The 12,604-nt window shown below is 36.2% G+C and overlaps 1 protein-coding gene across 1 annotated transcript in view; it reads left to right on the plus strand.

The window, feature by feature from the left end:
• Window positions 1-12,604, plus strand: part of BUB1B (BUB1 mitotic checkpoint serine/threonine kinase B) — a 52,584-nt gene that overhangs the window by 15,570 nt on the left and 24,410 nt on the right. Inside the window, exons 3-6 of the mRNA XM_040493371.1 lie at window positions 1,359-1,555; window positions 9,139-9,308; window positions 10,418-10,632; window positions 10,805-10,896. Coding sequence (XP_040349305.1) covers window positions 1,359-1,555; window positions 9,139-9,308; window positions 10,418-10,632; window positions 10,805-10,896 — 674 coding nt within the window. The remainder of the gene's footprint in view (window positions 1-1,358; window positions 1,556-9,138; window positions 9,309-10,417; window positions 10,633-10,804; window positions 10,897-12,604) is intronic.

Below are 12,604 nucleotides of genomic sequence, written 5' to 3' on the forward strand. Positions count from 1 at the left end.
GGGGTTTCTATTCTATTCCATTGGTCTATGTGTCTGTTTTTGTGCCAAAAAAAATTTTTTTTTTTAACGTTTATTTATTTTTGAGATAGAGACACAGAGCATGAATGGGGGAGGGTCAGAGAGAGGGAGACACAGAATCCGAAACAGGCACCAGGCTCTGAACTGTCAGCACAGAGCCCGACGCGGGGCTCGAACTCACGGACTGCGAGATCATGACCTGAGCCGAAGTCGGCCACCCAACCGACTAAGCCATCCAGGCGCCCCAAGCCTCTGACTCTTAATTTCAGCTCAGGTCATGGTCTCATGGTTTGTTGGTTCAGGCCCCACATCAGGCTCTGTGCTGGCAGTGCAGAGCCTGCTTGGGATTCTCTCTCTCCCTCTCTCTCTCTGCCCCTCTCCCAATTGCATATGCTCGCTCTCTCTCTCTCTCTCTCTCTCTCTCTGTCTCTCAAATAGACTTAAAAGAAAATATTTAAAAAAAAGATATTTGTCATAGAATTATTTTCTATCTGGGTAAAGTAGAAGCTGTATATCCAAAAAATAGGGGAATGGTTAAATGATGGAAGATTACTAGATAAACATTATTCATCCATCTGAAAGTGATAAAGAGTAAGCAGAAGCATGGACAAATGAACCCTGAACTGCTAAGTGGAATTAAAATTTCCTTAGGATTAAACCTTTACAAATGATAAAAATCCTTTTATGCTATTTAAAATGATATATGTTCCTTTTTTTTCCTTAAGGGAAAAAAAAGACTGAAGAAAATATGTCAAACTGTTAATGGTACAGGATTTTTATTGACATGTTCCCCCACCTTCTTACTACTAGAATTGTCTACATTATAGCTGGTCTTAAAAGATCGCTTGTAAAATGCAGATTTGACCATATCATTCTTTGCTTATAGTTTTCCCACCGGAACACACATGCATTGGGTATCAGGTAAATTTAAAATCGATTAGCTTGACATTTAAGACCTGTCACACCTTTTTTTCCCAAACTCCTGTCTTGTCTGATCCCCACAAACTTTTAGTCTTCTCTGTCTTTGCTTATACTATTTTCTCTGTCTGGAATGCCTTTCCATTGCCATTTTCTACCAGATATAAGTCTATTCCTCCTTGAGGGCCACACTGAAATGTCATACCTTCTTGAAGTCTTCTCATCCCTTTTTCTTACAACTTAATCTCTTCTGTCTACTTTTTAGGTCTTCCCAGTATAGCCCTTATAACATTATATTATAATAAATACATATTTTTTCAATGCAGAAACTACATATAGTAATGCCAGTGATTTTTTTAGCACATAATAGACAGTAAATGAATAGAAATTGGTTAACTATTAATGCTTTTAATTTGTTACAGGGACATTTATGCAATGAGCCTCTGGATATGTACAGTTACTTACACAACCAAGGGATTGGTGTTTCACTTGCTCAGTTCTATATCTCATGGGCTGAAGAATATGAAGCTAGAGAAAACTTTAAGAAAGCAGATAAGATATTTCAGGAAGGGATTCAACAGAAGGCTGAGCCACTGGAACGACTGCAGTCACAGCACCGGTAAACTCTGGAGCTTTACTCTTTAATAAATATAAATAGTTGTTTTTGCATCTGAATAAAATGCTCCCCATGGCAAGTTTACTTAGTTACTATTTAATTTTTTAAAAGATCTATTTAAATATTTTTTATTTAACATATAGTAAAATTTGTTTGGTGTATAGTTTTCACAATTGAATAGGGACATGTAACCATTACTGTGACCAAAATATCCAATAGTTCCATTGCTCCATAGAATTTCTTTATGCTCTCCCTTTGTAGTTCAACACTTAGGCTCACTCCCAATCCCTGGTAACCACTGATCTGTTTTCCAGCCCAGTAGTTTTGCCTTTTCCATGATATCATATACATTGCATCATATAGTATGTGTGGTGTTTTGAGTGTGTCTGCTTTCATTTAGCATAATGCATTTCCGTTATTAAATTGGTTCTACTTTAAAGATGGATTTTATATGTATAGTCTGAATACCAGTCTTTTGTTAGATATGTGACTTGTAAATCTTTTCTCCCAGATTAACTGTTGACTATGTTTTTTCTTAACGGTGTTTTATAGAACAAAAGTTTTTAATTTCGGAGAATTCTAAAATCAATTATTTAAAAGAACAGAAAAGAAAAGAAATTATTTTTTTGTATGGATCATGCTCTTGGTATGTCTGAGAGCTCTGTTTAGCAAAAAGTTGCAAAGATTTTCTCCTAAATTTTCATCTTGAAGTTTAAAAAAAAATTTTTTTTATTTGAATATAGTTGATACACAATGTTACATTAGTTTCAGGTGTATAACATAGGACAAATTTATACCTTATGCTGTGCTCACTGCAAGTATAGTTACCGTAGCTCTCCATACAAAGCCATTATAATAGTATTGACTGTATTTCTTATGCTGTACCTTTTATTCCCATGACTTATTCATTACATAACTGCAAGCCTGTGTCTCCCTCTCACCCATTTGCCCATTTCCCCCTTTCCCCCAACTCCCTCCTCTGGCAGCCATCAGTTTGTTCTCTATATTTATAGGTCTGATTCTGCTATTTGTTTGATTGTTCTTTTTTTTTCTTTTAGATTCCACATGAGTGGAATCATACGGTATTTCTCTTTCTCAGTCTGACTTAGATCACTTAGCATAATAGGCTGTAGGTCCATCCATGTTGTGTCAGTGGCACCATCATGCTTTTTTATGGCTGTGCAATCCATTATGCATATATATATATATATATATATCTATACCTTATCTTCCTTATCTATTTGTCTATCAATAGGCATTTAGGTTGCCTTCTATATCTTGGCTATTGTAAATAATGCTGCAATAAACATAGGTGTGCATATATCCTTTCAAATTAATATTTTCATTTCCTTTGGGTAAATAAACACCCAGAAGTGAAGTTATTGGGACTGTATGGCATTTTTGTGGTTAATTTTTTGAGGAACCTCCATACTGTTTTCCACAGTGGCTATACTTATTTACATTCCCACCAACAGTGTGGGAGGGTTCCTTTTTCTCCACATTGTCATCAACACTTTTATTTCTTTTCTTTTTGAATTTGGCCATTCTGACGAGTGTCAGGTGATATCTCATTGTGGTTTTGATTTGCATTTTTCTTTTTTTTTTTTGTCTATTTATTTTTGAGAGACAGAGCATGAGCGGAGGAAGGGCAGAGAGAGAGACAGAGACATAGACAGAGTCTGAAGCAGGCTTCAGGCTCTGAGCTGTCAGCTCAGAGCAGGCTCGTGGCTCGAACTCACGAACCGTGAGATCATGCCCTCAGCCGAAGTCAGACGCTTAACCAACTGAGCCACCCAGGCGCCCCTGATTTGCATTTTTTCTGATGCTGAGTGATGTTGACCGTCTTTCCATGTGTCTGTTGGCCATCTATATATCTTTGGAAAAATGTCTGTTCAGGTCCTATGCCCATTTTAAAATCAGGATGTTTGTTTTTTTGGTATTGAGTTCTATAAATTTTTGTATATATTTTGGATATTAACCCTTTATTGGAGATGTCATTTGCAAATATCTTCTCCCATTCAATAGGTTGCCTTTTTGTTTTTTGATGGTTTCCTTTGCTGTGCTGTGTTTTTGCTGTGCAAAAGCTTTTTATTTTGATGTAGTCCCATAGTTTATTTTCATCTTGAAATTCTTATAGTTTTACTTTTTACATACAGATCTCTGATCCATTTTGAGTTAATTTTTGTATAAGGTATTGATCAAGATTCTTTTTTTGCATATGAGCCTCCATTTGTTCTTGTGCCCCTTGTTGAAAAGACTTTCCCCATTGAATTGACTTTGCACCTGTGTCGTAATCATATTTGAGGGGTGCCTGGGTGGCTCAGCCGGTTAAATGTTCCACTTTGGCTAGGGTCATGATTTCACTGTTTGTGGGATGGAGCCCTACATAGTGCTCTGCGCTGGCAGTGCAGAGCCTGCTTGCGATTCTCTCTTTCCCTCTGCCCCTTCCCTGCTTGTGCTTGTGCTCCAGTGTGCATGCATGTGCACGCTCTCTCTCAAATAAGTAAACATTTAAAAAACTTATATTTGACATTAAAAAATTATATTTGTGCAGTTATTTCCGTTTCTCTATTTTGTTCTTTTGATCTATGTATTCATTAGTGTATATCACAGTATCTAGATTACTGTAGCTTTATTTGTAAGTCTAGAAATCAAATAACAGGAGACCTCCAACTTTGTTCTTCTTTTAGCTTCTTTTTAACTAGAGTTCCTAGGGGCGCCTGGGTGGCTCAGTCGGTTGAGCATAGGACTTTGGCTCAGGTCATGATCTCATGGTTTGTGAATTCGAGCCCTGTGTCGGGCTCTGTGCTGACAGCTCAGGGCCTGGAGCCTGCTTTGGATTCTGTGTCTCCCTCTCTCTCTGCCCCTCCCCTGCTTATGCTCTCTCTCTCTCTCAAAAATAAATAAACATTAAAAAAAATTTTTTTTAAATAAATAAATAACTAGAGTTCCTTTGACTTTCTGTACAAATTTTAGAATCCGCTTTCTGGGATTTTGATTAGTATTGAGCATGAATTTGATATAGTTCTCCTTTTATTTAGATCTTTGATTTCTTTGAGTAAGCTTTGAAAGTGTTTTTGGGGGGGGAGGGGCAGAGAGCAGTGCAGAGCCTGATGTGGGGGGCTCAAACTCTCAAAAGGATTGTGACCTGAGACGAAGTGGCATGCTTAACCGACTGAGCCACCCAGGCACCCCATGGTAGTATTTGTGTTTGAGGAATTGATTCGTTTCATCTGAGTTTATGAGCATAGAGTTGTTTATAGTATTCCTTTATTTTCCTTTTAATGCCTGTAGGTTATGTAGTGACCTCCCCTCTTTCATTCCTGATATTGGTAATTGTGTCTTCTCCTTTTTCTCCTAGTCTGGCTAGAAGTTTATCGATTTTATTGATCTTTTTAGAGAACCAGCTTTGGTTTTATTGCTTTTTCTCAATTAGCTTTCTCTTCTTATTTTTATTAATTTCTCCTCTTTATTATTTCCTTCTTTGTGCTTTCTTTGAGTTTAACTTGCTCTTTTTCTAGTATAAGGTGACAAGTTAGAGCAACTGATCTAGATCTTTCTTTTCTAATATAAAAAATTTCTTTTCAAGCACTGCTTTAGCTATCCCCCACAAATTTTGATACAATACTATATTTTTATTTTCACTCAGCTCAAAAATTTCTGATTTCCCTTATGTTGTCCCTTTGACCTGTGGGTTATTTAAAAGTATATAAATTTAATTAAGAGATATTCAGAGATTTTTCAGATGTCTTTCTGTTACTGATTTCTAGTTTAATTCCATTAAGGTTAGAGAACATAATTTGTATGTTTTCAGTTTTTTTTAATTTATTAAGTTTTGTCATATGGCCCAGAATATGGTCTGTCATTGGTGAATATTCCATGGACACTTGAAAAATATGTGTTTTGTGCTGTTTGGCAATGTAATGTTTTTTAAATGTTATTTAGGTCTGTTGTGGTCTTCTGTTTCCTTGCTGATTTTCTACTTATTCTATCAGTTACTCAGAGAAGAATTTTGAATTCCCTTTTATTGTGAATTTGTCTCTTCTTTAAGTCCCATTTTTTTGCTTTATATATTTTGAAGTTCTGAAGGATACATATTTAGAATTGATCCCTTTATCATGATATAATAACTACAGTATCTTTATCCTTGGTTATATACACTTTGAAGTCTTCTTGGTCTGATATTAATATAGCTACTCTGGCTTTCTTTGTTTATATGATATATCATTTCTCTTTCTTTTTTTTTTTTTAACAGTTTTAGACTTGTATGACCATCACCACAATCTAATTTTAGAACATTTTTAACACCCCAACATGAACCCCATACTCATTTGCAGTCACTCCCTATTCCCTCTCACCCACTTCCAGGCAACCACTTACCTGCTTTCTGTCTCTAGGTTTGCCTATTCTAGGCATTGCACATAATGGAATCCTGCATTATGTAGTCTTTTGTGACTGGCTTCTTTCACTTAGCCTAATCTTTTGAAGGTTCATCCCAGTATATTCATCATTGATGAACATAGTTGTATTATATATTAATATTTTATTCTTTTTTATTGCTCAGTAATATGTCATTCTGTGGATAGACCAGATTTTGTTTACCCATTCATTCATTAATGAGCATTTAGATAGTTTCCATTTTTTGGCTTTTGTGAAATACTGCTGCAAACATTCATGATACAGGCTTTTGTATGGATTTTCTTTAATTTTTATCTTATCTATGTCTTTCTATTTAGAGTGGGTTTCTTATACACAGCAAGTAGTTGAGTCTTGTTTCTCAGCTCTCACAGTGTCTGTTTTTAAATGGTGTGTTTAGAACATTTACTTTAATTATTAATTTTGTTGGATTTAGATCTATTATTTTATTATTTGTTTCCAATTTGTTCTCTTTTATTCCTTCCTCTATTGCCCATTTCCTGCCTTCTTTTGGATTGTCTGAATATTTTTTAATATTTCATTTTAATTTATTTTATTGGCTTTTTTGTCTGTTACTATTTTTTTAGTGGTTGCTCCAGGGTATATTGTAAACATGCATAACCTCTAATAGTCTGCTCAGAGGTAATATATTACCACTTCAAGTAAAATATAGAAGCTTTATAACCATATAGGTCCCTTTATCTTCCCTACTTTTTTGATATACTTGTCATATGTATTATTACATCTAAATACACTGAAACCCCCACTAGACAATGTTATAATTTTTGCTTTCAACAGCCTTACATATTTTAAAGAACTTTGGAGGAAAATGGTCTTTTGTATGTATCATTTCTCTTTCTTCATTCCTGAAGCCCCAAGTTCTCCTCTAGTATAATTTCTCTTTAGCCCAAAGATGTTTGGCCATTCATTTAGAGTGAGCCTATGGCCAATAAATTCCCTTAGTTTTTCTTCATCTAAGAATGTCTTCATTTCATTTTAATTCCTAAAGGATATTTCCAATGGATGTAGAATTCTGGGCCAACAGTTCTTTTCTTTTGGTATTTTAAAGATGTTGTTGCACTGTCTTCTGGACTGCATGATTTCTGATGAGAAATCTGTGGTCATTTGATTGGTTCCTTCTCTATATGTATTGTGTTGATTTTCTCTGGGTGCATTTAAGATTTTTGCTTTTAACATTATTATTCAGACATTTGATTATGGTGTGTCTAGGTGTGATTACCCTTGCATTTAATCCATTTGGGGTTTACTGAGCTTTTTGAATTTATAAATGTATGCCTTTTACAAAATTTAAAAAATTTTTAGCCCTTCTTTAAAAATGTTTTTTCTGTACTTACTATATCTCTTTTTCTGGGACTTCAATTACACATATATTAGACCTTTTGATATTGTTCCGTAGGTCCCTGAAGCTGTCTTTTTTGTTGTTTTAGTTTTTAGTTTTTTAACCTTTTTTCTTTCTGTTCTTCAGAGTGGCTAGTTTTTATTGATTTGTCTTCAGGTTCATTTACTCTTTCCTCAGCCATCTCCAGTCTGATATTGAGTCTATCCAGTAATTTTCTTATTTCACATAATGTGTTTTTCAGGTCTAAATTCTCCATTTGATTCTTTTTTATAGTTTCTGTGTCTCTGCTGAGAACTTCTGTTTTTTTCATTCCTTTCAAATATTTTTACCTTTATCTCATGGAGCATTCATTGTTATAATAACTGCTTTTAAATATCTATGTGAAAATTCCCAGCACCTAGGTTATCTTGATATTGATATGTGTTGCTTGCCTCTTCCTTTGAGAATTGATCACATTTTACTGGTTCTTGGTCTGTCAGGTAATTTTGGATTATATCCTGGACGTTGATCCTGATACTATGTTATTAGACTCTGAGTTCTGTTGATTGATATTCTCTGGAGAACGTTGACACTTTTGTCTTAGAAGGCAACCAACCTTCAGATATCCTAAATTCTTTCTTATGTAGATAGTGGTTCCATTGTTAGTTCAGTTTTCAAGACCTTTGGGTCTATCCCATGTGTAGGCTGCTCAGGGGTTAGTCTAGGACTTGGGTCATGGTTTATATCATAGTTCAGTCCTCAAAGCCTTTTCTGTGCCGCTTGGGGCCTGCTCTGTGCATACATAGCTCAGAACTGAGTCCAGGTCTTGTGCCAATTCATGTAGAGAATTAGGAGATCCCCTTCTTAAGTTCATCCTCTCTAATATCTCTCCCACATTCATTGGCCTGCAGAGTCCCCTTTTCCAAGTATTCTGGCCAGAAAGATGAGGTTTTAGCTTCCCACACCATCATGGCAACAATTTTAAACCACAAGAGAAAAAAGAAGAAGAAAAAAAAAAAAAACAGGAAACAACCCTGTGTGGGTTGTTTCTTCAAGTTTGACTCCTCTCTACAGTCCACTTGCTTTTGTTTACTTTGCAGAAGCCTCAGTTGCTTTTTTTGTAGTTTGTTTAGAGTTTTAAATTCTACCCAGTGAGAGAGAGGCTACCCTGGCCTTACTCCATTTTGGCCAGTACTCTCAGTTTATAGTTTTTGTTTTTTTATTTTTTCTTTTTAAACTCTTTTGATAATACTTAAGGCTTTGGCAGCAGGACAGGAAGTTTAATCTTCAAACTTCTGCCAGCTTTGCTGAAGTAAAATGTCATGTGGGATACATCTTCATTTGATATGGTTTAGGAAAAAATGGTATAGAGGGGAGAGTGTGCATAGAGAGAGAAAGAGACATAGACAGTGACAAAATAGATGTGGCAAGATGTTAACAGTTGGTGAATCTAGGTGAGGAGTATATGGGTGTTCATTTACACTTGCAATAATTTGTAAGTGTAAGCTCTGTAATAAAATGTTGATGGGGAACTCTGATTTTAATAAATTCTTTAATCTTAGTCACCCTGCTCTGATCCTCAGATCAACCTAATGGTGCACTTCAGAGTATGCTAATTGGTCAAACTTGGACATTTAAAGGGGAGGCTAAACCATTCTATTCCAAACCTTCTCTCTGATTTCAAGGTAGCTTTCTTTATTTCTGACATAATAAACATTTTTTGTGGGCTATTCCTCTATATTTCTTCTCCCTTGTTTTAACAAGTTAGATGTTTGATTCTGTGAGTAGTGTTCATCTCCCCAAGAGTTAATTGTCCATTCTCTTACTTTAGACAATTTCAAGCTCGAGTGTCTCGGCAAACTGTGTTGGCACTTGAGAAAGAAGAGGAAGAGGAAGTATTTGGATCTTCTGTACCACAACGAAGCACACTGGCTGAACTAAAAAGCAAAGGGAAAAAGACAGCTAGAGCTCCAATCAGCCGTGTAGGAGGTGCTCTCAAGGGTAAGTTTGTTAAGTGTTATTATGGGAAGCTCTTAGTCTCGGGTGGTGGGCAAATTATGTAAAGAGATAACGTATAAATATATATGTGGATACTGTCCTAGTTTTCTGAATACTAGGTAGCAAAAAGAAGGAAGTCTTCAGAGAGCTGAGATTACAGTATGCAGTAAAACCAAAACATGTCAGCAATTTTGTGTCTTAATTAAGAAAAACCTAATATATAGGAAGCATCAAGAGTTTCTGAACTTGAGTGGTTAGTTGAAAGAAGATATTCAATAATATAGCTAGTATTGTCAAATTAAACTTACATAAAACCAAAGCCTCAGAGAATTGTTAATATGGTCTTCAAGCTTTTTGGGGGCCAGAAATTAGACTCTGCTTTGTGCACGTAAAGATGATTAACCATGGGCTTTTTTTTTTTTTTTTTTTTTTTTTAATTCACTACGTTTAGGGAAGTTTTAGATTTACAGCAAAATTGGGCAGGAAGTATAGAGAGCAATAAGCTTTTACTACATTTATAGCAGTTAGACCTATAGACCAGAATTTTGAAAAATCTCTAACTCCTTTCCTGGTATTAACTTACCATTATTCAAAATGTATCCTAGAATTAGTGTATAGGGAGTATATAGACCTAAAGAATATTTCATCCAGATCATACTGAAGCTTGGTTGTAATAAAGGACCCCATAACAGAGAGCACCACTAATAAATGGGCTAATTTGTCTTCTCTAGATTCAGCACATTGCAGCTTATTTGCATTGAGAGAAAAATTTTAAATTGAAAAATGACAATTTAGGTTAGGTTAATCTCTGAGAAAACTAGACAATGTTAGAATGGTGACTGAAGGAAGAGGTAGAATTTTTTAAAATATCTATAAATAAAAGATTGGAAGTGAGGGAAAGGAGGGACAGAATAAGTAACAAACAGAATGGATTCAAAAGTTAGTAATTCGATTCATTTAAGGTTTTAAAATATTATTATTTTAAAAAATCTCTTTGTTTCTATGGTAGTAGAAGTAATCTCCTTGATTTGAGGAATGATTGGGTATGCTTTATCTGGCATCTAGATTGATAATTAAAGATTTTACTTAAAGTTTTAATGTTTTTCTCCTAGCTCCAAACCAGAACAGAGGACTCCAAAATCCAGTTCCTCAACAGATGCAAAGTAATTCCAGAGTTACTATTTTTGATGAAAATGCTGATGAAGCCTCTAGAGCAGAGTTGTCTAAGCCTACAGCTCAGCCGTGGATAGCACGCCCTGTGTCCAGGGCCAAGGAGAACGAGCTGCAAGCAGGCCCATGGAACACAGGCAGGCCTTTGGAATACAGGGTAAGGACTTTTGGATCCAGTGTCTTTGCACACATAACACAGACTTCACATTTTGAGTAGAGAAGTAGTTTCAGCATCTCTTTTAATTCCTCTTGAATAATTAGGCATGGTCTGCATATATTGTGTTAGAATGGAACACTCTGGTAATTTTCATTTTCTTCTGCATTGCCAGACTCGTGGCAGTACGGCTTCTGTGACAGCAGTGCCTTCTCTGCTTCCCAGTTTTACTCCATATGTTGAAGAAACTGCACAACAGCCAGTTATGTGAGTTTGATTTCCAGACATTTTGAGGTGGAAATTATTAACAGTGAGCAGGGACACCTATCTTGGTTCCCAAGGGGATTTCCTTCTTTGTGGAGATGAAAGTAACCAGACACATTTTGTTTTCTTTCTTCTTTTTTTTTTTTACTGTTTATTTATTTATTTTTGAGAGAGAGAGAGATAAGAGAGCAAGCGGGGGAGGGACAGAGAGAGAGGGAGATACAGAATCCAAAACAGTCTCCAGGCTCTGAGCTGGCATCCCAGAGCCTGACGTGGGGCTCAAAACCCACGAACTGTGAGATCATGACCTGACCCGAAGTCCAGCACTTAACCGACTGAGCGAGCCACCCAGGCTCCCCCTTATTTTTTTTTTTTTTTTTTTAAAGATTGTTTTGACCATTCTGGTCCCCTTGCAATTCCATTTGAATTTTAGGATCATCTTGGTAATTTCTGCAAAATAGCCAGCTGGGATTGTGATATAGATTGTGTTCTGAATCTGTAGATCAATTTAATGAATATTGCCATCTTAATAATATTAAATCTTCAGATCCATGGACATGGTATATCTCTTATTTATATCTTCTTTCATTTCTTTCAACAGTGTTTCATAGTTTTCAGAATAAAATTTTACACTTTTTATTTATTATTTTTTTTAATTTTTTAAATGTTTATTTATTTTTGAGACAGCACACGTGGGAGAGGGGCAGAGAGAGGGGACAGAGGATCCAAAGTGGGCTCTGTGCTGACAGCAGCAAGCCCAATTGTGGGTCTTGAACTCACAAACTGCGAGATCATGACCTGAGCTGAAATTGGACTCTCAACTGACTGAACCACCCAGGTGCCCCGAAGTTTTACACTTTTTAAAAAAATGAGTAGATGTTATTTTTTGAGCTTAGATTTATAGAAAAATTGTACAGCATTCCCATGTACTTCCTCCTCAACCCTGTACACAATTCTGCCTATTAACATCTTGCATCAGTGTGATTCATTTGTTGTAATTGACACACCAATATTGATATATTATTAACTAAAGTTTATAGTTTATTAGTACTCCAGTGTGTTCTACAGTTCTATGAGTTTTTCATGTGTCCATCATTACAGTGTCATATAAGTAGTTTCACTGCCCTAAAACTTCCCTGCATTCCAGTAGTTCATTTATCCCTCCCTCAACTCCCTGGCAACCACTGATCTTTAAATAGTCTTTATAGGGGCGCCTGGGTGGCTCAGTCGGTTAAGCGTCCGACTTCAACTCAGGTCATGATCTCGCGGTCCGTGAGTTCTAAACCCTCGTCAGGCTCTGGGCTGATGGCTCAGAGCCTGGAGCCTGCTTCCGATTCTGTGTCTCCCTCTCTCTCTGCCCCTCCCCCGTTCATGCTCTGTCTCTCTCTGTCTCAAAAATAAATAAACGTTAAAAAAATAAAATTAGGGGCGCCTGGGTGGCTTGGTCGGTTAAGCGTCCGACTTCGGCTCAGGTCATGATCTCACGGTCCGTGAGTTCCAGCCCGGCATCAGGCTCTGTGCTCACAGCTCAGAGCCTGGAGCCTGTTTCAGATTCTGTGTCTCCCTCTCTCTCTGCCCCTCCCCTGTTCATGCTCTGTCTCTCTCTGTCTCAAAAATAAATAAACGTTAAAAAAAAAATTTTTTTTTAAGTTATAAAAAAAATTAAATTTAATTAAATTTAAAAAAAATTAAAAAAATAAATTGTCTTTAT

This window comes from Herpailurus yagouaroundi, unplaced genomic scaffold, assembly GCF_014898765.1.
Source record: "Herpailurus yagouaroundi ecotype Mexico unplaced genomic scaffold, PumYag 184, whole genome shotgun sequence".
Lineage (NCBI taxonomy): Eukaryota > Metazoa > Chordata > Mammalia > Carnivora > Felidae > Herpailurus > Herpailurus yagouaroundi.